We start from the raw sequence: 27,743 nt of genomic DNA on the forward strand, positions 1-27,743 counted from the left end.
TACTCAATAGAGAAAAGTGTTATTTTTTTTCCCCTGTAGATATTGTATGATGGAGGCAGGTAAAATATCCACTTCTGTATCTTTAGACTTGGGTGTAAGTGTTCAAATGTGTCAAGTACTACTTTATTCTCTAATTATAGGAAGGGAACAATAGTTTTTTAAAAATTTTATTGAAGTATAGTTGATTTACAATGTTGTGTTAGTTTCTGGAGTACAACAAAGTGATTCAGTAATACATATATATATTCTTTTTTCAAATTTTTCATTATGGTTGATCACAGGATATTGAATATTGTTTAGGAAGGGAACAATAGTTAAGCATATTTTAAGTTTCTAATTCAGCTTTAAAAATTCTCATTACAAATGAAAATTTTAATATGTAAAATTAGTCAACTCAACAGTAAAGAATAAAAATCAAAGTTAAAAGAACACTTCTTGGTCTTTGAGTACTTTATTTGAATTTGTGAATTTAAGAAACATATGTTATATATTTATGTACACAGGGAATAACAAAAGTTAAATGTTCTATTGGAAAGACTACTGTGACTGGCAATATTGAGTGATTGTCATTTTATAATATTCCTTTTACACTGAAATGCCTTAACATGAAAAGACAAAAATAGGAATGGTTATGCTAACAAATGCACTTTGTTTTCCATGCCGCTAAATCTCCTTAGGAGCAAGAACTCCATATACAGGTTGTCCAAAAGATATTCAAATAATTTTATGAAATAAACAAACTTGCAGCCTTACTCAGATTTTAAAAAGAAGTTGGTTTTCATTCCTGTGGAAAAACCAAAAACAGAGCAAATGTGCATGCAAAGATAAATAAAAACACTGGCTGCTTCTCAGTAAAGGTGACAGTCTGTCTTTCACACTAATTTATGTACGGTATAATAAGTAACCACTAAATGTAGTAGCAGGGGGAAATTTGGCTGGAATTGTTCCTTTTACAAGGTGCAGCCACACTTCCTGCCCATAATTTAATTCTAATAAGGCATCCCCAGTCAAAACTCTATCACAGCATATCTCACTGTTAATACTTTCAGACTCAAATGCAAGCTTGTCTACTCCATCAACCACTAAAAATCCAGAGATATGAGCACTAGATGACTCAATGGTATACTTAAAAACATACACCCCAAGATAGGGGATTCTGAATTTTCCAGTTCTTGGAGTATATGAGGCTCCATAGTTGACATCCAAGTTATTAAATAAGATAGGACCAGGTGTAGTCATTCCATATGTATGAGATGCAAAAAATGCCACCATCGGTGCATATCTGTAAGATCCTTTTGAAAAATCTGTTAGCAGAAAAAAATGGAAAGAGTTAATTTTCATGTTTTGATCTTGTTCTGTTTATATCTTTATCATTTTATCTCGGTTACAAAAAGCGTTAGTAGAAGAAAAAAGGTCATTCATCAGACTTAACAAGGGCATATGTGTCTGGGTGTTTGCCCCTTTTCTTGCCTGAACTACCCAAAATTGCTTAGCCTCTCTGAGACTGTTTCTCCATTTAGATCAGGATAGAATGGCAGTAACACTCAATACCTTCCTCATAGAAATGCCTCAAAGATTAATTTGCATGTTGCTTTGATCTCTCCAGAGATGAAGGAATTCAAAGCACTCTATGATTATTATGGTATGTCAGAATGTTTTAAAGCCTCTTGCAGGAATTAAAGCTGACATGATGCAGAAACAATTTTTCCAGCACCTTGTCAAACAGTTTCTAGAGGCTAAAACAGAAACCCAATGAAATTGTATGCACTATCGAGAAGTAGACAGAAGCCTTCTTCTATGTAATTAATGCCAAATGTACTTACAAAGGCTGAGATTTAAAAACAGACTAAAAAATTTACTCTTTATTATGCAGCGCACTATTAAGAAAAGCCTGATCTGCAACATATTTTTTGCTGTCATTTTAAAGAGAATATATTTTAAGCCCTGCACACATTTTCTTGTATAAAAATCAGAAATGGTACACTCTGGAAGTAAATCTATAGCAACCAATACTTACGAAAGTAAATGGGCAAAAAAGCATCTTGTTCTACTCAATACATCTGAGCATGTTCTAACAGCCCTTAGCCAGTCAAAATGACACTATGAACTTGACCTTCATAGAAGACATACTGCTATTCACTTATTATGGCTTCATTTAAAGGATCAGATCTGATATGAATCAAAGATGTATTCTTTAACAACTTGTTTGAGTAGAAAAAGTTTATACTAGTTTGACATATATATACATATATATATGTATTTTCTTTTAAGATGCACTAGGAAAAAAATAAGTGGGGGGGGGGAATTTTCAATAAACTGCCTCTATTATACCAATATTGAAAATTTCAACTAGTGTATATCAATGAGTTTACCTGACAAAATCATGTATGTTATTCAATTAATTTGAGAAGTAAAAGGAATTAATCCTCAAGTGAGTCCAGATTAAACAGGTCTAAACATTCATTCGTAAACAGTTCAAAAAATGTTTTTATGACATTGAGCAAATCCAAGGATGCGTGTACTTTCTTACCTGGAGCTAAAGCATTTTCTTCCACCACCTTGACAGTACAGTTGTCACCAGTAAAAGGATGTCGGCAAGCACAGATAAAGCTAGTTCTTCCATTTATACATGTGCCCCCGTTCTGGCATGGGGATCTACTACAGTCTGAATACTCCTCTGTTACTGAAAAAGAATCAAGATAAAAGAGGGTAAAAGTGACCTATTTTCCTGTTGATCTCAAATCATAGTTTGCAGCAGAATTAGAAATAAGGAAAATGCATTCCCAGGCCCAGGACACCCACCAATGTAATCATGGGACTTCATGAATCTCTGAACTACCTGAGCAGCTTCTTCTGAAGCCCTTTCCTGCTTTTTGGAAGTGGGACTAATTCTGTGGTTCAGTGCATTTATGTGTGATAAATATTAAGATTTTGGTCAACTGTAGAACAGATAGACTATCTGGACACACAATCATGTATGTTTGGAACCAGTACATGACAAAAGTAATATTTCAAATCATTGGAGAAAAAAAAAAGTCTATTCAGTAAATGGTGCTAAGCTAATTGGATATCCATAAAAATATAAATTCCATGTGTGCAAAAATACTAAATGTGAAAAAAACATATATGATTGCATTACAATCAAATAAAAGGAATATCTTTGTTGAGCTTTAAAATTTTGGAAAGCTCTTTCAACACAAACAAAATAAACAAAACCCAGAGGCCATAAAAGAAAAATCCTGACATTTGACGACCTAAGAATTAAAACTCATTTGCAATGAAAACCACCCATTATTGAATTTCAAAGTGCCAGATTAAGAGAAACTATTTTTTTTAACAGCTACAACAATCTAATGACTAATTATAGCAAATGAAAAGTTCTGACTAATCCAGAAGAAAAAGTATGTAACCCTGTAAAAATAGTGAAAAGCGGGCAAATAATATGAACTAGCAAATCATTGAACAAAAACTACAAAAGCTCATTAAAATTTTCAAAACTTATTCAACCTCACTACTAATTAAGGAATAACAAATTACCACCAACAATATTTTATCAGGTGGCAACATTTAAAAACAAAATAATCATGCAATATGAAGGAAAATGGGCATTCTCATACAATGTTGGTTAGAGCTTATATTGTTGGAATCTTCGAATCGGACAATTTGACCATATTTGACAGAATTAAAAAGGTTCATTTGCTTTGGAGCCAGAAATTTCTCCTGGCCAGAATATATATTCCAGACACCCTTGCATATGTATACAAAGATAATTATTCAAGAAAGTTCTTTATGATGTTACTTGCACTAGTGAAAAATTGTAGGACACCTACATGACCACTGATGAGGGACTTATTAAATGAATTATAGTATCTTTTCATCAAGGAATATTAGACAGCAGTAAAAGAGTGGGGTAAATCCCCAATATGTTTGATTTGCTGAAGACGGCAAGTTTCAGTTCACTTATTAGATATAGAATAATTTCAGTTATTTAGGAAGCCTCAAATTGTGAATATGGTTATAAACATAGTTCATAATTATGTGGAGAGAAAAGGTTGGACAAATACATTACTAGCCACAGTTACCACTATGGCTCCACCTTGTGGAAATTGTGTAAACAGTTTACAATTCACTCATTTCAAATCATGGTCACTGATGATTTTTAAATTTAGGGTTATTTGTTTTAACATTTGTCTCAAGAGTGAGATCTATAAATATTTTAAATAATTCTACCTCATATTTAATAATTCTAATTCATATAAAATGTGACCAAACTGCATGCCTGTATAATTAGAATTAAAAAAATTTTTTTGAAGTGTAGTTGATTTACAGTGTTATGTTATTAGTTTCAGGTGTACAATATAATGATGCAATATTTTAACAAACTATACTCCATTTAAAGTTATGATAAAATATTGACTATATTCCCATTTTGAGAAAAATATTTAATGGATCAGTGTCAAGTACAGAGCCTTATAACATACAACCAAAGATTGGTTGGCACTGATTTGTCAGTTGAAACTATTTGTATTTCATTATACAACCAGCTACAAATCTACTTTTGTATATCATCTGACTCATATTTTTTTTACTTTATTACTAAAATACTTAAAAAATGGTCAGGTACCTTTATTATAAGTTCCTGTACATATTTGTGCTCAATAGGCAATATCTTCTTGAATTAACAGCAAAAATCAGACTCCAATAAAGCATCATTTTCTTTTTGACATCTTTCCTCATCCCTTTTGATAGAATTAATTGTGTGAATTCTCTTATTTGTTGTCTGATGCTCTGAAGTTCTGTTGAATTGATCATACCCTACTGTAACTGCTCACTTGTCCTTACTTCCAATGAGTGTGGGCTTTTGTGAGGTGCAGGCTCAGGTCCTCCATTTCTTAAACTTTGTGTCACTATTGACTAGCACAGTGCCTGACATATAGAAGTGCTAAATTGTCTTTTTAAAGTTGGATAAACAAATCAATGGAAGATGGAGTAGATGACCTCATCCTTAATCTAATACTCTTATCCCTTCATCACAGTTTCTCAAACATCACGTAGAGTTTGATGCTATGATGTCACTGGCATGTTTTTCTAGAGACATAGAATTATTTCAAGCAAACTTTCCACAGCTTCTACCTTGGGCTTCCATAACCTCTTAAACTCCTTTCAGTCCATTTATTTTCTTTGTTGGAGATTGTACAATTAGTTAAGTTCTGCCAACTCAACATTCTACTTTCTTGTGCAAAGAGTATAACTAATCTTTTAATATTCATTTCCCTGCTCTGAACATGACTAACGTTCTTTTACCGCTGTCTTGGAATGTTTCATATAAGTCTCAATTTGTTCTGGTCTTTGCTTTCTGTGCCCTAATGTGTGCTCAAGTTACACTTTTCTATTAATCCTACTTCCATATTTCATAAATATTCATGTTAAAGTTGAACTGATTGAAGAGCTCCTTACATTTTCAAAGCACTGTCTTTGCCAGTATTTACCATTCTTTATTTTAATTACTTGCTTAATGTCTGAACTCCATGAGAAGAGGGATTGTGTTGAATTTACTACTCTGTCCACTCAACCTTTCTTGGCGCGCATTCAGCACTTATTCAATAGGTATTTGATGAATAAAATGAAAGGGCACTTTATATTGATGTCTTCTATTTTTATTTATAGTACCCCTAACATGTCATATATATGTTTTACATAACATAATGTTTTACTTTTCTTAATTACTTATTTAAATTATTTTTAAATTTGTAAAGCTTAGTTCTATTTTAGCATCAGTATTTTATTTTTTTATTTCTTCATTTAAACAGTAACGTTGTAGAGGGCAGATAACTCTGATCCCTGCTTAGGGCAGAATGGAGTTTGCAACAGGTTAGTGAGGAGACCTATCACTGCCTCTGGGTGAGTTTTGTCATACACAGAGGAAAACATTATACAAATCCACCAGTATCTGCTCTAGATACTGTATCCACACAACATTAGAACTTTTCTTTATCTTTCTTCCTGATGCCAATGCTCTCTAACATGTTTTCACCCTCATACCAATGGATACATTAATTTTCAATGCTATTCTGTTGCATCATTTATCAAAATTATACCTATCAAATAATGCTTATCCTTCCATTGCTCTAAAAATACTTCATATGTCCCTTTTCAACAACTTCTAGAAATGTGAACAGTTGTTTATATTAAATTTTCAAATTCATTGCTCTAATCACTCATATTCTGTTCATTGGTGTATAGACAGATGGAAATATTGTTTCCAACCATCTTTACTACTTTTCCTTCAATTGTCAGTTTTAATTTTTGTTCTTCTTTTTAAATCGCATCTGTTGTTCTTGATATTGTTTCTGGGATCTTTTTTCTCAACCTTTCAAATATAATTTAAAGCTCATTTAATCATATCAGCAATCTTTACCAAATGAAGTAGCCCTGTCCCAGATGATTTACTATAACCCTTGTCATTAAACTATTTTCATTTATCTTAAGCCATGACCCAGAAAATTTAATGTTTTTTATTTGATATTATCATCTGTTTTGCCTTTTTCTCATAATCTTCAATCAAAAGAAGTATTAAAAATGGCAAATATATTGAAATATGCTCAACAACGTTAGTCATTAGGAAAATGCAAAATAAAATCACAATTAGATACAGTAATACACTTATTAAAATGGTAAAATAAACAAAATTGACAGTGCCAAGTGCTGGCAAGGTTGTGGAGCAATTAGAATTCTCCTACATTATTCATGGAAATAGCAAGTGATTGGCCTGTCCTTATAAAGTTAAAACTGTACTTATCTTACAACCAAGCTATGTTACTGGTACATATTAACTCAAGAGAAATGAAAACATATGTGTACACAAAAACCTGTATGTGAATGTTTATAGCAGCTTTATTCATAATCACCTCAAACTGAAAACAGCCAACATATCCTTCAGCTACTAAATGGGTAAACAAACTGTAGTACAGCCATACAATGGACTACTACTTGGTAATGAAGAGGAATACATGCAACAACATGGATGGATCTCAAACATATTATACTAAGTGAAAGAAGCCAGACTCAAAAGCTTACACACAGTGTATGATTTAATTTAAAAGATACTCTGGAAGAGATAAAAGGGTAAGGGAAGAAAACAGATCACTGGTTGCCAGTGGCTGGGAGTGGAGGTAGGGTTTGACTACAAAGTTACATAAGAGAATTTTGGGGGGTGATGGAAATGTTCTTCATCTTGATTGTTGTGATTGCATGACTACACATCTGTCAGAATTCATAGACTGCACATAAAAAACAGTGAATTGAACTCTGTAAATCATACCATAAGAAAACAAACCTCTCCCCAATATTTTTACTTCTATTATTTTGTTTGCACAGGTCTCCTACAACACTGTGTCTTTTTGTCTTTTTCTTTTTCTTAAAGACTTTGAGTTCAGAGAATCACGCACTTTCCTTGTTCTGGTGGTTCTGGTTACTCCTCCCCCAACCCCCGTGCTCTCTTCAAACAAAGGAAATCTCCATGTTTCTGTCTTCAGTTCTCTTCTTTTTCTCTAGCTACCTAATTCACTTCTTTGCCCTCAAATATCACCTCTGTGCAATAATTTCCACTTTTTAGCTACAAGCCCTTTTTTGGTTCCAGACCTACATTTGTAAATGACTTCTGGACATTTCCATAGGGATAAGAGATCTTTAAACTCATGTGTCACAGAATAAACTTCTCCTCCTGTGTACAACTGTACTTCCTCCTTAACCTTCCTATTTCCATTAATGGAAGGACCAACTTCCCATCACTGATGCTTTATTTAAACTTTGGTGTTATTCTTTATTCTAAGAGTTTGTATTTTCAATTAGCTGTTTTCTACTAAATATATATTCACTTTTAACTAACATTCCTAGTTTCCATTTTGTTCCTTTCTCTATCACTATTTGAAGTCTTAATCTATTCAAGCCAGGGCTGCTGTAATAATTTTCTAACTGATCTGTGGAAGAACTCAAAATAAATCTTAATAATGCACATACAAGGTGATGTCATACTCCTGCTCAAAAATTTTTAATTGTTACCAACAGGATGAATTTAAACATATTATACTCAACACAATGTGTAAATGGTTGAATAAATGCTCAGCCCAAAGCTACCTCCTCCATGAGATTTGCCCAAACATCCAGTTCTCAGTAAGACGAAACTCTTATGATAATGAACTCCTATAACATTCATTTAGTGCTTAGTATATGCTGTGGCATGTTTCTTTTCTTTCACATTCAAAACAGCTTTATAACAACATAGTGTTCAAAAGCACATGGAAAAAATTTTAAAACATAAAACATAACAACCAAATATCACATTACTCTATAGGTACATCTTCCACTGTCAACTTTTGTTACAACAAAATAACAAAGTTTCCATTATATCCCCAGTTGCCTGCAGAATTCACTATTTTTCCCACAGTTGAAGCCTATCTCACCATCTTATTTAATAATACTGCACTTGGCTCCCAACACACTCAGCACATCCCACAAAACTCTGCTTCTCTACCTTTCTCTGCTTTTTCTTTTATGCATAATATTTATCACCTTTTAACATACTATGTAATTTACATTTTTACTTATGTTTTTTTTTCTCTATCCTTGCTAGAGTGTAAACTCCAAGAAGATAGAAATTTTAAAAAATGTTATGATGTATCCAAAGCATCTGTAACAATACCTGATTTTATTGGCACAATATTTGTGCTGATGCCTCTCAAATCTAAATATCCATGAAAATTTTTAATTTAACACTTGCTTAGGATTATAAAGCCTAGAAAAGAGTTCTTAAAGGACTGTTGATTAACTATAAAAATTGATTTCCTTTTTTGTAAAAGTTAGATGTGTATTTTAATTCCTATATGACTCTGGTACAGTGACACACAATAACTTTCTTTCACTGATTTCTTTAGCTGTCCAAACACTGTGTAATAATTTTTCTGGTAATTTGTTCAAGAGGTGAAGAGACTTGAGTTTTCATTAATCCACAGTATCAACAAAGTGCCATGTGATATTTTCCCCTAAAACAATGATATTCAAAATAAACAGCTTTGAATAATTCAAATTAAATTTATAATAAAATACTTATTATTTCCATTCAGATCCACTTTGAGGCTGTGTATAGTAAAACTGGCAATTACAACTTTTAGGGTATGTTTTTCAAATTTCATACGCAGTTAATATACGGCAGAGCTATTTTTTTATGCTGCAATTTTTTTGTCAAGATGCGAGTATCATGTTCACTCAGACTGCTGTGCCACATGGTCACAATCTGTGATTTAATAATCCCAGCACATTCTTTTTCATGTTTGATAATACAGCACAAAATAATACTATCATGTGCAATTTTGAACTTATAGTGTTGTCAGGGACTGGTGGAAAGACATCTATTCAGTGTATTTAATTACAGACCAGTTAATAATCAAATTTGGTGTCAAAGAAAGAGTCTATTGTTGAGAAATAACTCCTGTGATTCTTGTTAGAAAATGAATCCCAGCATATGCAGTGACTATGTAAATGGAACCTGGTATCCTGTCCCATTTCCTTTTTATTGTCAGACCATGTGTCATAAATTTTGGTTCAGATGTGAGTGTCAAATGCATGAGTTTCTGACTGTTCACCTTAGGTACCATGGTCACTTTATTGCAAGACATGAAGCAGGAAAGGATTGTCAATTTTGTCAGCATCCTCTCTTCAACTGTCATCCTTCCTTACAAAGGGGCATCCTCTGGAAAGCTAGGGGAGTCTTTTCTTCTCCCAGGGAACAATGAACAAAAACTAGTTCATTTAATATTCTTTTCAATACTGATATGTTTTATTGACACAAACTGGGGAGGCTGTCCCCAGAAGACAGGTTTGCTAACCAACTCTGACACAAAGAATATCTTTAATATCATGAGCAGAAAAGAGTCAATATAACAGGCCTGAGACTGCTGCCTTTAGAAAGGCCGACTTGCAAGGATTTTCCCTTGATCTATGCCTGGGAACTTGGCTTCTCTCTATTCTCTAACTACTTAAAAAGTGTCTTTTGCAGTGCCCTGACTCTTCAGACAAGCTATATGGTTTATGCTGAACGTCTACTTTCCTTTTAGAGTATGGAGTTTTGGTATGTGCTCAACAGAGGGTGCCTACATGACCAGCCCTATTATGGAGTGAATGTTTGTGTCCCCCACAAACTCATAGGTGGAATTCCTAACTCCCCAGGAGGTGGGGCCTGTGGGAGGTATTTAGGTCATTTAGGTATTTAGGGTGGCGCCTTCATGAATAGGATTAGTGCCCTTTTAAAAGGGACCCCAGAGAACTCTCTCACTCCTTCCCTTTCTGCCATGTGAGAATAAAACAAGAAGTTGACAGTCTGCAATCCAGAAGAGGGCTCTCATCAGAACCTGACCATGCCGGCCTGATCTCAAAACTGTGAGAAGTGAATTTCTCTTGACTATAAGCCACCTTATCTATGGTACATTGTTATAGCAGTGTGAGCCCCAATAAAACCCTTGAGAGCTTAATATCTGAGGGTCTTCTCTGGGCAGAAAAATTGCACACATGTGACTGCATTTTTTGGTGACTGGAAAACAGAACACATAGAAGTACACCCCCTCATGGGAGGGAGAGAGCATAAGAAAGCCTATGCATGGATTCCTCCAGACTCTGCCTGGGTCTTTCCCCTTGCTGATCCTATCATCTATTATTTCACTATAATAATCCTTAGCTGTGTGTATAACTAAATGCTGAGTCCCATCAATGCTTCTAGGATAGCAAGCTTGTGTGTCATTTTGGATACCTTACAAAACACATCGTAAACTCAATTCAAGTAGCTATCCTTCAAAATTTAATTAGCTTATATTCAATATTTTGTATAGAAGTCAACTTATCCTGAGGTATATGTGAGAATGTTTATTTTTTATGATATGGAAAAGCATATAAAGAGCTGAAATACCTTGGAAAAAACTCTTATTAAAACTTCTGTGGATATTTTTTAGTGCTTGTCAGTACCCATGAATTTTTATACATTTAAGCCGTTATATTTTTAATCCTGTTCTTTTTGATTTATTATGTGGTAAGCATAAGCTCATTTATCAACATATGCTGAGTTTAAAACACAGTGACATAAATGAAAGATGGAACAATGGAATACCATGAGCATTTAAATTATGTTGCTACATGGAAATAATTACGTATCAAATATTAAGTGAAATTTTTAGAGAAAATAAAATATAAACATTGAATATAGCTGAGAAAATTGTATCATATAGTCATAACTACCTCAATAATACACTGTATGAAAGTTGATTTCTTTGATTCTCAAACTTTGTAAGGTAGATATGTTATTCTAATTTTATAAATGAGGAAAGTAAGTTTTAGAAAAATAAATGACTTTTACAAATAAACACATTGCTAGGCAGGACTTAAACTTTGTTTTCCTGATTCCAAGTTCAGTGCTTCTTAGTCATCACAATATTCACTAGGTTCTTATTTTTTCTTTTAAATTGCTTATATTCACAGAAATGATAATTTTAAAAGTTGTATTTGGTATACTGCCGAATCTGTTACAGAATGTAGTCTTTCTTAAGAAGAGTAGTTAAAGTGACAGTGATGAATAAAAGAGGTTTATTAAGGAGTGTTAAATATACATGGTAAATACTGGAGGAACGGTTAAAATAAAAAGTCAATGGTCTCACGAGCAGAGGACGCATCCTCAGCCATGCTGCTGACATCGTTACAACAATTCAATTCAGGATTCAGCTCCTCTTGCAAGGCAAGCAGCCAAACCCGCTCTGCAGGAACAAATCTGCCAATTGCTCCACAAACAAATCTTCAAAGAGGAAATAAAATCCTCTTGGTGTCTACTGGACTATTGTTTAGAAACAAATCAAATATTTAGGGATTCAACCAGAACAGTTTATCAGCATTGGCCTGAGAGGAATCATAATTAGCATAACTGAATGTGGGAATGGCTCAGAAGAAAGTGATATGGAATAGAACTCTGAATGTTACCTCCTACTGCATCAGCTCAAAGAAGATATGGTGTGGGGCTTCCCTGGTGGCGCAGTGGTTGAGAATCCTCCTGCCAATGCAGGGGACACGGGTTCAAGCCCTGGTCCAGGAAGATCCCACATGCCGCGGAGCAACTAAGCCCGTGCGCCACAACTACTGAGCCTGTGCTCTAGAGCCCACAAGCCACAACTACTGAACCCACGTGCCACAGCAACTGAAGCTTGTGCACCTAGAGCCTGTGCTCTGCAACAAGAGAAGCCACCGCAATGAGAAGCCTGTGCACCTCAACAAAGAGTAGCCCCCGCTCGCCGCAATTAGAGAAAGCCCACGCGCAGCAACGAAGACCCAATGCAGCCAAAAATAAATTAAAATAAATTAAAAAAAAAAAAAAAGAAGAAGATATGGTGAACAACTGATGCCAACTTTCAATGTCAACTGCCCACTGGCCATTAACACAGAAAAGCTAAACTGAAAAGTATCCCTTTTACTTCCTTCTGGTCAATGCAGAAACAAGTGGTAATATTTGGATCCTCAAGAAAGCAAACTCCCTGGGAATATCAACTCTGGCCATACGGAATATTCAGATATGGCCAGACTCTGAGATAGATATGATTCATCAAACACAAGCAGAAGGAAGAGGAAGGCAGGTGAATAGACTTCACAATCTACTTCAGTACAGTAGTTGAGCAGAGCCCTGAGTCCAACAGACCAGGAGTCAGGCTCCATCACTTACTAGTTGCATGACCTTAGGCAGGATGCCTTAGTTCATCTCTCTGAGGGTTAGTTTACTCATCTTCAAAATAAGAATAATGATAGCTACCTCACAGATATTAAATGAAAGAACATATGTAGTAGAATTTTTACAGTGCCTGGGATGCAGTAAGTGTTAATAAATTGTATCCAATATTACGTCATTATAGTATTACTATTATTAGGCTTCAAAGGAGGTTATCAGTTATTAAAATTAAGATTAAACAGAAAGAGACTCACAGACATAGAAAACAAACTTATGGTTACCAAAGGGGAAAGGGGGAGGGAGAAGGGATAAATGAGGAGGTTGGGATTAATATATACACACTACTCTATATAAAATAGACAAACAACAAGGACCTACTGTATAGCACAGGGAACTATACTCAACATTTTGTAATAACCTATAAGGGAAAAGAATCTAAAAAAGAACATATATGTATAACCGTATAACTGAATCGCTGTGCTGTACACCTGAAACTAACACTATATTATAAATCGACTACACTTCAATTTAAAAAAAGAAAAAAAAAGATTAAATTTTAAAAACTACGTTTCTGTGGTTTTTCTTTCTACAAACTGCATTTATTCTGCAAATGATAGTGGCTATAATTTGAATAATATTATTGTGAGATTTGTAACATCGTGATAAATTACCTTCTGGTGTTAGGTAGGGGAGTAATGTGGCTAGACAGTATTTACAGTATCATAGAAAAGTCAGAGGAAACACAGCCAAATTTAACTAGTGTGTCGGTGTGTCTCACAGTTGGTATCAAAGGAAGTAGTTTATTTTGCAATTGGTTTATTCTTAGAGGAGAATTTAGCCTGAGTCCACTGGTTTCATTATCTTGCATAGACCTTACCTGCTCAGCTGTTCAGTGAATACCATCAGTTTTATGACCCATAGAAGCAGAGCCGGCTGAATGAACACGCATACCTACGCATCCACTTGAAAGGGCCTCACACATTTTTGTTGCTGATCCTGTATACAGTGAATATCTGCCCCACATATGAAATTAGGCCAATATACCTTTATTGCCCTGACATCATTATGGGTTATCTTTACGAAGATAAAATAAAGAACTTTTAATTAATTATTAACTTGAGGCCTATAAAAATTCTACTTACAGTAAATAAAGGAACAAGAAACAATTATATCCAGGCATCATTAAAAAAAAGAGAATCAGTACTAAGTTAATTATTAGCCCATTAAGCCCAATATTGAGTCAACTTGATATAAATATCTCAATGCAGTTTTTATAAGCTCCTAACATGCATTCTTTATACTCTAAAAGTTTATTAGTTCTTATGTTCTATTGAGTCTCTTAAGTCAATTAATTTTGAAGCTATTTAAATTTATACTTACTGGATAGATACGGGTATTTTTTGGTTTAAGGGAAAAAAAATGACACAGTTTGCCTGGTGTATGATCACACATCCTGTGGAGTTTAACTGAAACTCATTTGCAGTGTCCACAAGAGGACCAAGGATTAAAGTAGTATGAAGAAAGAACAACTCAATATTTTTCCTAAAATTATTATTTTAAGAACATCTTGTACTGAAATACTACTTTTCTCTTGGAAACAGGTAAGCCTAAATAATTTGTTCTGTGATCCCACATGGTAAGATTAGTCCTCCTGGGTCAGATTAATTTGGAAGGAGTCATAAACAAATACAATAGTTTAAATAGTCAAGAGACCACTCAACTTTGTATTATTCTGTGATTTTTCATATTATCTGAACATTCAGAGATTAAACATGAAGGGTCATATTAAGCTAGGATAATGATTACCCATTTGAAATGAAAAAGCAATAAAATTCAAAATTCATCCAAATGAGTGTATATTTTAACAGCAGACTCATATGAGAGGTTCACTGTCATTTCTTTTAGTAAGAGTCCGTAGCTATTCTTTTCATTGTGGAAAGATTATTTAATATTACTCATATGCCAGACATCTTAATAAAACACTTCTTTCATACAGAGAGACTATTAAGTAGTTAATATGCACTACACTAAATTCCTCTTTCTTCCCAAATGTATGCTTCTCTGGTGTTTACAACATCTGTCAATGGTACTTCTACCCTCTCATTTCCCAAATGCAAAACCTCAGTATATTCTAGATCTCTCCCCTCCCCAAGCGCTGTGTATTCAGGCTGCAAAAAGCTCATGTTTTTTTACAGCAATCCAGTCTGCAACATATTTCTACTAGTGAGCTCAGGAAAATACCTATAGCAATCCCATCACATAAAAGGAAGAAGCCGAGACCCAGAGAGGTGAATTACTCAAGGCTACACAGAAACATACGGAAATAACTAGGACCGGAATCATGATTTGTTGTTCCTTAGACCATTAATTTTCCCACAATCTTTCTGTTTCTGTTGATATTACTTCATGACACTATTCATACCTATCTCCTCTGATTCCACTACCTCTTCCTAAGATCTGGCTCTCATTGATCTTGCCAATAGTGTCCTAACTGGTATCTCTGATTTCTTCTTTGTAGTCATGCTACACACTACTGCTAGCTTTGTGCTTCTGAGACACAGTTCTCACCATACCCAATGCTCTGCTTGAAATTTTCAAAGACCGCTCTTCACAAAATCATGTCTGCATGCCTTGAATGTATCTCCCCAAAATTTATATGTTGATATCGTAACTTCCAGAGTTGCTGATATTAGGAGGTGGGGCCTTTGGAGGTGCTTAGGAGATAAGGATGGAGCCCTCATGAATGGGATTAGTGTTCTTATAAAAGAGACCCCCCCAGAGCTCCCTCACCCCTTCTGCCATGTGAGAACACAGCATGCAATTACTGGAACCAAGTGAACCAGGAAGAGGGCCCTCACCAGAATGTGACTATGTTGGCACCCTGATTTTGGACTTTCCAGTTTCTAAAACGTCAAGAAATAAATTTCTGTTGTTTCTAAGCTACCCAGTCTGTGGCATTTTGTTAAAGCAGCCCAAAGGGACTAAGATACTTAGCTTGTCATTCAAGGCCTTCTGTGATCTGCCCAAACTGAATACCTGCTTACTGTACCTTCACTCAGGCAGACAGTCATTCAACAGATATTCACTGAGTTCCTATTGCATACTGACACTTTGCCAGGTAACACCAAAAGGAATAGGATACAATCTGGTCTTACTCATCAGGGAGCTCATTGTCTAATAGCTTCCTTTAATTACACATGCAAAGAAAAATGTTCTACAAGGGCAAACTTGATTGTTTTATAGGGGTCTTGTCAGAAAAAAAGTTAAGAAACATGTAGAAAAGTATTTACACTATAAACAGTTGTTTTGTATTGATGCCTGCTTTATATAGGATAAAATCAGATTCAAATAATATATCAGGGATCTTTGAATTTCTTAACTATTTACTCAAGTTTAAGTGCTCTTTATATCTTATGCTCTTGCTAAACCATACAGACCTACTAAACACCACTTAAATAGGAAAAGAGATTAAAAGTTATTTTTTAACAATAGCTTACCAGGAAGTAGAATGCTGTCTGTGTTTCTTTGGGTCCGGCCCATCAGGACAGTGGTCACATTCACTGTTGGTTTCTTAAGTGTATTGGGTTTCTTCAGCAATGGTTTTATTTGCTTCTGTGACTTGACAATATTTGCAAGACTACCAGACAATGATTGATTTATATACCGAGTTAAATTAGATAGGGCAATTTGAGTTTTCATTTCAATCACTGATTCCACAAATTCTGTCAGACCTTTCTGAAGAAGCTGAATATCTGGTAGGGAACCTTTTATCCTCTTGGGTATGGTAGCATTCAGTTCTGATATACTTGTAGAAGCATCATGACATATTGTTAAAGCTTCATAGAGAGTCTTGTTAAGTAAAGAGAAATTAATGGAAAGATGAATGGATTTTGCTTCCAGGGCTTTAAATCTGGAATTTAGTACCTGCAGTTGTAGAGCCTGGTCTCTCTCGTTTGTAGCTACAAAGCCTTTTTTTAGTGAAACGTAATAAGGTATGAGCGTCTTGGTCACTTTAGACTCAATGCCTTGCAACCGAGTTTCAAAATCGTTGGAAATTTTTGTGGCTGAGAGTATTTTTTCCTCCAAATGACTCATATTTTGCTGGTATTTTATCACTTGGGAACTGGTTTCATTGATCATTTGAGAAATCTTTTGAAAGTTGGACAGACTAAGTTTTTCATCTTTAGGAATATATGCAAGGGCCTTGGCAACTTGCAGAACAAAGTTATATCTCTGATTGTCATTGACCAAAATCTCAATAGAATCATTCAAACGTTGGAATTGAGAAATAAATGTCAAAATGGTTTCCATATTTTGGATACATTTGTGGTGGACCTCAGGATTATACTTTGTTGTATTTAAAGTCTCTTTTAGCATGTAGTTATCTTGAATGAAGTCAATGGCATTATTTATAATAGTTATTGTCTTATTTAGACCATCTTCCATTTCTAAGGCATGTTCATTGATACGTCTGTCTAAGGAATCCCCACGACTCTGTACTTCATTTCTAAGTAAGTTGTATCTTTTTGTAAGTTCTTTGATAAGCAAATTTAGACTGTTAACAGCAGTAATCAAATTTTCCACTTTTTTCTTTGTAGCTACTATGTCTTTTGGTTGCTCATATGTCATTGTCTCTCTAAAGGGTGCTCCCTGCTCGAGCAAGGGTTGAAGAATCTCCATATCGTAAGTCAAATCATTTAGTTGCTCATTCATTTTATCCATCTTATTGTCCATTGGAAAGAGAACCTCAACCAATGTTTGGTTTAAAACTTGTAAATTCTCTTCTGTGTCCTTAATTTGAAATTTAAAATCATCTCTGCACTTGGATAACATGTCTTCACATTCCTCCCTGACAGATTCTTTCTCCATCTCCAAAGCAAGGGTGAGATTGTTAATCTTGCTGTCTTGGGTGTGCAAATCATCAAACATATGCAGCAGCATCAAACCCTGCTTCTTTATAGTCCCATGTAGAGTAGACATGTATTCAGTGACGTTATTGCTAACTGATTCAGCGGCTGGAACACTCTTCTGATTTGATACTTGTTCAGTTGATAAAAGATGCTCCTGCACGTCCTTCATTTTAGAAAGGGTCTTGTTGAGGGATTCATAATACAGAATGCTCCTTGAGCGCTCCTGTTCTAGAGCACCTTCTAAATGAGTCTGCTTTGCTTCTAGTTCTTTAATAGGCTTCTCACATGTAAAAGTCATTTCTTGTCTTACATTCACAATGCGATTTTTTAGATCCAGTATATCAGTCGAAGTTGGCCTATTTTCTTGCATTAAAACAGACTTTTGCTGGACTGCTACTGAAACCACGGTTTCATTAACTTGTCGAATTATCTGTCTGGTGTTTTCAAGGTCCTCTGAGAGAGCTGATACTGTCTTGAAGAGCTGCACTATGGTCTCCTGCATGTCATTTTGAAAAATTTTCAATTGTTCTCTTACTATATCTTTCACCAGATCATTAATGCTTTTGGATTTTAGACCTGGAGAAAGAAATAATAAACAACAATAAATGATAACATGATTTTAATAATGTAAACTTTAGATAGCTCTAAAAAGATAAAAGTTTGAGACTAAACATTAATGACATGAAATAATAAAAATACCTCTTGACTACATTTACTTATGAAATTTAAAAAAAATTACTACAGTTCATATAAGGTGGTCACCCTCTTAACTGATAAGTCTGAGGGAAAAAATCGGTTGCCGGGAACACGCTAGAATCATAGAACTAAGGTTCTCTGGACAAAGGCATAAAGGAACTACTACCGACTTCAGTTAATACACCCTTGTATGCAATGATTCTAGCCTTAGTCTTGTATAAAAATAAATGGTTTGGGGCTTTCTGCCTTAGTAAATAATACCTGATGTTAGCTCATGATTGTTTATTAGGTTTCTAGTACAGTTGACCCTTGAACAATGCAGGGACTGGAGTGCTAACCCTCTGCACAGCTAAAACTCCACATATAATTTATAACTGGCCCTCCGTTATATCCAAGGTTCCTCTGAATCCACAGTTCCACATCCTTAGATTCAACCAACCGACTGTGGATTGTGTAGCGCTGTAGTATTTACCATTGAAAAAAGTCTGCTTATGTAAGTGGACCCAGGAGGTTCAAACCTATGTTGATCAAGGGTCAACTGTAATTAGGTTTCAGAACTTGTGTTTCGAGCTTATAAAATTTAATATATTGACTGCAGAGATGAAATTTAATGAGGTTCCCAGAGGAGGAACAATATGAAGTAATAATCACAAGATTCAACAATAGTTCATAATAACAATAAAATAAAAATAATGAGAGGTTTGAGGATCACAAAACTAAGTCAAATGACAGAAATTTAAGATACACATTGACTCTCATAATATGACATTAATTTTTTAGGTGATTTTATTTATTTATTTTTAGTTTGATAATTCTTTTTTTAAATATTTCTATTGAAATATAGTTGATTTACAATATCATGACATTAATTCTTAACAAAAAGAGGAGAGGAAACTTGCCACTAATGAAGCACATACATCTCCCCTTTAGAAAGAATAGACTGATCACGAGCCAGAATTACGGATAGTTATAAACGTAGCATTAGAAAAAAAAAAAGGAAAAAGAAAAAAAGGGTCTTGAACTATTCAGAACTACTTAGAACAGGAAATAAATATTCAAACATGTAAAAACATAGAAACAAACCTGTTACATACAAAAACAGAAAACGGGAAAAATAAAACATGCTTGAGGCATATTTTTAGTACATGGCAATGAAACAGATATAAATGGAAGATATGTTCATTCAAACGTGTAGCCAATGTAGCCAATATCTATAAGGTAAAATACAGGCAACATAATACAAAGCATTTTAATCAGGAAGGTCTGTACAATGGGGTATTGTGAAGTAAATTATGGCTACTATGAAGTCTATTCAAGAAAGATGATTATAGGATAAAAAGACATAGTCTCTAGATGTCTCTATTTTGTAAGCAAGTTTTAAAAAGTATTTAAGTTGTTTGAGAGACCTACATAAAACATATTGTGAAAGAGCAATTATACCAAATAGAATGATGTATTGCTTGAGGGTCTTGATACTAATTAATGTGGTACAAAGACAAAGCTGTGAATGGATAAATATTTCCTTGGAAATCCTAGACCTTAAAGATGCATGTTTTTAATTGATCTTTAGGGTCTAGGATTTCCAGAGTACAAAAATATATTTTACATTTCTAAACCTAGTGGAAACTGATATAAACTTAAAAGTCTAAAAACTATAAGTAAGTGAAAATCAACTTGTATGTAATAGAAAAAAATAATAAAAGCATGTGAAGTATGAAATAGTAATCAGTGACACACAGCACCAAAGTACTAAGGAAAGGCTTAGAAAAGATTAAATAGCTGCAGTTAAGATAAATTATACTGAAACAGTCCTAACTTTTGCATTTACTAACATGAATAATCATACCAAGAAAGGTTTTAAAGTATTTTTATTTTCTAAATTTTACTTAGCATTTGACATGTCACTCATTTATACAACAAATCTTTGTTGAGTACATTCTAGATGCTACACAGAAAATGAAATTGGGAAAATTAGATTTCTTATACTTAAAATAGAATATATGGGCTTCCCTGGTGGCGCAGCAGTTGAGAATCTGCCTGCCAATGCAGGGGACACGAGTTTGAGCCCTGGTCCGGGAAGATTCTACATGCCGCGGAGCAGCGGGGCCCGTGAGCCGCAACTGCTGAGCCTGCGCGTCTGGAGCCTGTGCTCCGCAACAAGAGAGGCCGCGATAGTGAGAGGCCCGCGCACCACGATGAAGAGCGGCCCCTGCTTGCCACAACTAGAGAAAGCCCTCGCACAGAAACGAAGACCCAACACAGACAAAAATAAATAAATAAATAAATAAATAAAATAGAATATATTAGCTTCACTGAATGTAAGGCACTACTTAATAGCAAAGTTATTTTTATTGCACTTTCTACAGGATCATTTAGTCATTTCCTGTTAGTTAAAATTGTCTTTAATTCTCATGACAAAAACAACTAGATGAAACACAGTAAAATAATTAAGGTTAGGAATCAGACTTCCCTGGGATTTATAACCTCATAATTTTGGCTTAAAATGTTCTTCAAGATTGACAAGGTAAAATAAAACTTAAGCGTAATTAAATTAATTAGTTAATTGCGGACACCAACAACAGATTTTAACTTCAGCAAGAGAAAAACCACATGACCTGAAAGTCAGAAGAAGAATGACAATAGGCGAAAACACTGTAACAGGTAAAATTCAGTACAGAATCTTGATCAAATTAATTAGGAAAAAAAGTAAACAATCAAAGTAAAAATTAGAAGGTACTCTCATGCTTTAAAACTTCAATGGAGGCTGGGGCCCCGCCCCAGGGCGAGGAGGAGGAGGGGCAGGAGAGTTTGGCTGAGCTGCAGCTGTCTGTTCGACACAGGCTCGGGCCCCAGGACCGGAGGGGAGACGGAGCCCCAGGACTGTTGAAGCCTGGAAGTCCCCGCCCCTCCCCCTCCCCCCTCCCCCCTCCTCCCTTCCCCCTCTGCCACTTTGTGGCATCCCCCTCCCTTTCCCACTCTTATAATCTAGCCATGACTAGCAGAAGCACAGCCAGGCCCAATGGGCAGCCCCAGGCCAGCAAAATATGCCAGTTCAATTTGGTCCTGCTGGGTAAGTCTGCAGTGGGGAAGTCTAGCCCGGACAAAGTCTAGCCTTTTGTCAAAGGGCAGTTCCACGAGTACCAGGAGAGCATCACTGGAGTGGCCTTCCTCACCCAGTCAGTTTGTCTAGATGACACAACAGTCAAGTCTGAGATCTGGGACACAGTGGGGCAGGAGCAATACCATAGCTTGGCCCCCATGTACTACAGAGGTGCCCAAGCTGCAACTGTGGTTTATGACATTACCAATCAGGAAACCTTGGCCCGAGCAAAGACATGGGTAAAGGAACTACAGCAACAGGCCAGTCCTAGCATCGTTATTGCCCTGGCGGGGAACGAAGCCGACCTGGCCAACAAGCGCGTGGCGGAGTACGAAGAGGCCCAGGCGTGTGCAGATGACAACAGCTTATCGTTTATGGAGACTTCAGCCAAGACAGCTATGAACGTGAATGATCTCTTCCTGGCAATAGCTAAGAAGTTGCCAAAGAGTGAACCCCAGAATCCGGGGGGTGCAGCAGGCTGAAGCCGGGCGTGTGGATCTCCACGAGCAGTCCCAGCAGAACAAGAGCTAGTGTTGTAGCACCTGAGGGGCGGCTAGCAGTGAACAAGTATGGAGCTAGCACGAGAGCTAAGAAATAACCTCCATCCCCACCGCTCAGCACACAGCCCCTAGGGTAACAGCACACGGGGCCCTGGCTCCCAAGGGCTGCCTCTTGACAGCTCCGTCATGGCACTTTGTAACACTTCAGCAACAACACCAGGCAGCTGTTGCCACTGGCCTCCTACCCCTGCTCTGGGGCTTGGGGGTCAGATCCCCCAGGACTTACCTTCCAAATCAAACTTTCTTCACTTTGTATTATAGCTGCAAGACAGTGACCTACTTATCTTTCCTCCTCCTCCTCGTCCCCATTTTTTTCAGAAAACTTTTTTTTGTCTCCTGCCCCTTCCCCTTCTGCTTTTGGTCAGTCTTTGTTCTTGATCCCCTTTTTCTTCCCCTCCCTGGGATGGAGAAGGTGGTGAACCCAGGAACTGAGGAAGGAGGTTTCCAGTTCAGTCACATTAGGGGCCCTGGGGGAAAGTAAGCCTCAGAGCAGAGGGGAGTAAGGAAACATTTCCTTTTTGTTTTTATTTGGCTGGAGTTTCTCATATTTGAAAACACTGAGTTGGCCTTCTAGGTAGAGGTGAGAATGGGAAGGCAAGCTCTCAGGCACCAGGCTGGAGTCTTGTTGTTAGCTAACTGGGCAGAGGTGGAGATGCAGAGTCATCTGTGGCTCAGGAACTCTTCCAAGGCTTACTTTCCCCTCACCCAGCCTCTTAGGTAGCTTCTCCCCCATAGTGGGGGAGATTCTGGACCCCAGAGTCCTCCAAAGAATCTTCACTGGTTGCGTGCATCTTTGGCTCTACTGTGATCTAAATGGAGGGACCAGTTTCTGATACCCATCCTCTGACTTACACATATGCATTTTTTTCTCTCTGGCCCTCAGATGGCCTCAGCCCCAGACACTATATCCCCCCTGCAGTTTGCACTTTAACTGATGGTAGTTCAATCGTGATACTGTTTTATGGGGGTTGTGATTGATTTACCTGCCCTCTTAACTTTTTAATTAAGTGGAATCCGAGGTGTATATGAGGTTTGGGTAGGGGCTGTAGAGAACAGTACCGGTGGCAGCTACTCTAGCCTAATCTCCACTGCTAGCTTCCTCCAACTCTGATTCTTAACTTCACCTATATTCTGGCCAGCCTAACTCTTGGGTGTAGGTTTACCTTTCCTGGGGAATTAACCGAGCAACTGGAGAGCAGTCTCAGGCTAGCAGAGGCCATTGTAGGGGAGTGAAGAGGAGTCGGCAAGAGGGAGGAATTTTCTGTCCTTTCCCAGGGTTCCCATTCAATTTGATCCACCCATTACCACGTCTTTTCTACTTCCCTGTAAATAGGTATGATTTTTATTCCCACTGTACAGTCCGTCCTGACCCCACCTCCCATCAGGTCCTATATCTTTTCTCCTTTGTTAGTATCTTCGGTTTGGTCCCTCCATGCTTACCCCCCAAACCCATCCCCCATGCAACCAGTGGTTTAATCCGCGTACCACTAGGGGGGCAGTACCACAGAGGCCTACTTGTGGCCCCCTAGTATCATAACACCTGTTCCTGTGGACAGGGAACGACGGGCACTGAGGGTCCCTCACAACTGTCTCACATCACCAGAGGACGCTGGTCCTTTCTAAATCTCTAGTCTCTCTTCACACCCCTCATCAGGTATTTTAAGATGTCTTTGGGAAGCCATCAAGACAAGAGAGAACTCTAAATCCCTTCTTGTTCTAGCCCAGGGTTTTGAGGAAATTGGGGGAAATAAGATAGGAGAGGCCATAGTGACCTAGGATTGGAACCTTTCTGCCCTTTTGGCTTGCAGACTGCCTCCTGTCCCAGAGAAGCTGAGAAATCCATGAAGCTGAGATTCTGAAGGACCCAGCTTAGGTTCTTCCACTTACGCCTAAATTCCCTTCCTTTACCAGGGGCAGCCTTAGTTCCCGTGGCCCTGAAACACATACACATTTTCCCCTCCTTTTCCCAGAACCCACTAGCCCCCCAAAGCAGCCACTGCATCCTTACAAGTGGAAGAACTATGACGGCTCCCTTAAGTTTCTTAGAAATGAAGTTCTTTCTCTGTGTAGTTTTCCCCATGGAGCAGTAGTGAAGCTGTTTCATTGCCTTGGGGCTGGGAAACCATTTCTCCAGGCTTCTTCTCCCCTCCCTTGCCCCCCTTAGGAATAGGATTGGCCTTAGCTTCTGGGCCTGTCTGCTGCCTTCCTTCTACTTCCTATTAGCTCTTCTGCTTTCCTTTGAGCTCTGTTGGGCTTAGGGAATCTTAGTTTTTATTTCCCAGCTCTTCATTTTTTCTTCTGATCATTTTTTTTTTAAGGGGGGGTATCTTTTTTTCTGTTTTGGCTTCTAAGAAAGCATTTGCCTTTTTTCCCCTTTCTTCCTCTCCCAACATAACAATCGTGGTAACGGAATGCGACTGCTGATTTACCGATGTATTTAATGTAAGTAAAAAAGGAGAAAAAAGAAAAACTTCAATGGAAAACTACATTGGGCAAAGGGTAAAAATCACAGCAGTGTCTGAAAAGGAATCAAACAGATTATTAGCTTAAAAGCTTGTTTCAGGAAAACAAGCTTTTCAGATAATATTTCTATAATTTGTTACTAAAGAAACAACTGTGCAAGAATCTGATTTTGCAAAGATACATCAAAGTGCTTTATGTCAATATATGAGTGGGCACATCATTTGAACTCTATTTGGTTCTGTTTCATGTCACTCATGTGCTTCTACTTCCTAAACGATTTGCTATTGTATTTGGTAACAACAGATATATTTGATATCCGACACCTGGGCATGTCCCTTCTGTGGTTGTGAAGGCATGGCCTATTCGTAAGATTCAGATACTTCTTAAGGTGTTGGGGCATTTGATTTTGAACAGTTTCGCTGGCTACTAGCAGATGAAGCAGTGCTTCTCAACTTGGATGTAGAGTAAGCGAGAGAAGGGGTTGTGGTTTTAGGAAAGCACAGTACCTTGGGGGTGAATTTAGTTTTTGTTTCCTGTATAAACATTCATTAACTACAAGCCACCTGGTTCTCATAATTGACTGTGCTCAGTACATGATTAACGTGTCCTGTTGAAGAGGGAATACTGTTGTTGTTGTTGCTATGAGTGTGTATTTTTTCCCATGTCAGGGTCAGAGTTTTTGTTAGTAGGTTCACAAAAAGCTGTTGACAGGCCTAATTCTCTCAGGTTATGATAACCAAATTTTGCTATGATAACCAAATTTTGCTAAACAAATTGCATTCTTTCTCATGCTCACTTCAGGGAAAATATATTCCTCTCTCATGCTTGCCATGGGTAAGTTTTAGCCATAGGGAGCATGCCAGAAATGTAGGACAGAGTCTTTCTTTCAGTCGGTTAATAGCACCAATAATTTACATGATTAAAAAAAATCATGATTGCTCTGTAGTGGTAAAGGATATGGAAATCACCTTTTTATTTCTTTTACCTGTGAACCACATAAAATAGAGAAAAAATAACTTGTGAGTGATAGAAATGGGGTGTACAGTGAGTATGTTTTATGTATAAAACAAAGTGAAAGGGACCAATAATCCTGAGACTTGGGAACAAACAATAAGCCCAGTGAATTGAGATGCTCCTAGTAACCAAAATACTTGTCTAGAATATCTGTGCCCTACCTGAAACTTCTGCCGAATTAACTCTTCCTGATCCATTATCAGTTGAGGTGGTTTTTCTTTGCAGAAACCTTCCCTGAAGTCTAAGACTGGATTTATTGAAACTATCAAGGGGTCCCACTGTATTGTACATAACTCTACCATAGCAATTACTCACTATATATTCAGCATAAATCTCTCTGGTAGGCAGAAAAATGCTGCCCCACCTAAGATGTTCACACCCTAATTCCCTTAACCTGTGAATATGTTACCTTCCATGGCACAAGGGCCTCGACCGACATATGTGATTAAGGTTAAGAACCTTGAAATGAGGAGATTATCCCGGATTATCCAGATAGGTCCAATGTAATCATATGAGTCCTTAAAGAGGAAGAAGAAGGCAGAAGAGTGGGTGCCATGAGGGCTCAACAAGGCCACAAGCCAAGAAATGCAGTGGCTTCCAGAAGCTGGAAAAAAGCCAGCTTACAGTCATCAAGAAAATGGAACCTCAATCCTACAACCGCAAGAAAATGAATTCTGACAACTCAGATTAGCAGGAAATGGATCATCCTGTAGATCCTCCAGAAAGGAACACAGCCTGCTATTTTAAGAGCACAAAATTCAGGCAAAACGGACTCACATTTCTATGAATAACAACCTGATATGTTTTAGAATATATTTTATTGATTATATTCCACGAGCGAGATACTTTCTGGGATAATAATGCACTTTAGATTTATCCTCAATATCTTCATCAACATTAAGATAACCATGGATCTAGCTGTCCCTGATAATCATCCCTTAACCTCATCTTTATCTTGAGCTACGAACCACAATGGAAGCAGATTAAGTATGGCTCATTTTAACTATAAAGGAATACAAGTTAGACTGTAACTAGGTACACAGTGTCAATAAGTCAGATGAAATATTCAGTCAAAAAGTTGACTATATTAGTAAAAAATATTTAGATGCTTCGAGTTATTTCAGAAATAGAGGGATTTAAAAGTATCTTACTCAAAAAAAATCTTAGACTTCTCTATCACCCAATCTAAAGCAAAGATCCCAAAATGATGTGAGAAAAGATAACTGAGTCAATTGCTGTTTGTCTCAACTGAATGAATAATTTATTTTACTTTTACCTTTTAGAAAAGATTGAAATTCCCTGCCTTTATCTTCACTGATTTTCCCTTCTAGTGAGGAGGATGTGTTCCTTATATCACTCACGGCCAAAGAAATATTGTCAATCTCCTTCTGCAGAAGGGTCAGTTTCATTGCCTGGTAGTTCAGCTGGTCTGTCATTTTTTGTGTCACTGCTGCATATAGAAGAAGAGAAAATAAGAAACATTTAAAAATACATATTTAAAAACCACTCAAATTTCATGATAGATTGAAAGGTAATTCAAATAAGCCATGTTTGCACTTCATATTTGAAAATATAGATTACATGCACTTAGCAAATGGCATTCTGACTTCTATACTAATATTTAGGGGTAGAAATCTGTAAAAAGCATTCTAATATCTTAGATTTCTAAAATGTTTTAACTTTGTCCAGAATTTTCAGTTTGTCTTTTGCTAACCTTAAAGAGTTGTTGTTAAGCTTTCAATAGATGAGGAAATTGAGGGTCAGAAAACTAAAATACCTTGCTTGAGGTTACAGCGCTAATGCTTTATTCTGCTTTCAAATCCAATGCTCCAGCATTAAATAGGTGTAACCATATATATATATACACACACATATGTATATATACTACATGTATATATGTAGTTTGTATCTATATTCTGAGAATTTTATTCTTTACTGAGGTATTCTTTAGAGAGATAAAGAGATTCAGAATTTGGTTAGAATCACTTTATAAAGCAATGATACTTTCCATGCCATTACACATGCATTTCAATAATTCAAGGAGGATTTTATGGTATCTTGTGAAAATACTGAATTTCAATCCCTTAAAAAAATTTGAGTACAGATCCTAAGCTATATTCACCTGCATTCTTAAAGAGATCCCCTTAAATCAGATTTCTCAATTTGAGTGCCTTATTTTGTATGACTAGATATATGCCAAACATAGTGAGATGTTTTTAGCGGTAACCCACTTTATGTTTCTAAGAGAT

The 27,743-nt window shown here is 36.6% G+C and overlaps 1 protein-coding gene, 1 long non-coding RNA gene and 1 pseudogene across 2 annotated transcripts in view; 2 read left to right on the forward strand and 1 right to left on the reverse strand.

Moving 5' to 3' along the window:
* LOC133092789 (uncharacterized) overlaps positions 1 to 27,743 on the forward strand; it is a 55,167-nt gene that overhangs the window by 12,129 nt on the left and 15,295 nt on the right. The window lies entirely within an intron of this gene.
* The window catches only part of MMRN1 (multimerin 1), a 59,376-nt gene continuing 31,907 nt past the window's right edge, over positions 275 to 27,743 (reverse strand). The window contains exons 5-8 of the mRNA XM_061192611.1: positions 26,771 to 26,944; positions 16,249 to 18,237; positions 2,531 to 2,683; positions 275 to 1,304 (exon numbers count right to left, since the gene is read on the reverse strand). Coding sequence (XP_061048594.1) covers positions 883 to 1,304; positions 2,531 to 2,683; positions 16,249 to 18,237; positions 26,771 to 26,944 — 2,738 coding nt within the window. The 3' untranslated portion in view covers positions 275 to 882. The remainder of the gene's footprint in view (positions 1,305 to 2,530; positions 2,684 to 16,248; positions 18,238 to 26,770; positions 26,945 to 27,743) is intronic.
* Positions 21,349 to 21,978, forward strand: LOC133092420 (ras-related protein Rab-5B-like; annotated as a pseudogene).

Source organism: Eubalaena glacialis, chromosome 5 (genome assembly GCF_028564815.1).
Source record: "Eubalaena glacialis isolate mEubGla1 chromosome 5, mEubGla1.1.hap2.+ XY, whole genome shotgun sequence".
Classification (NCBI taxonomy): Eukaryota; Metazoa; Chordata; class Mammalia; order Artiodactyla; family Balaenidae; genus Eubalaena; species Eubalaena glacialis.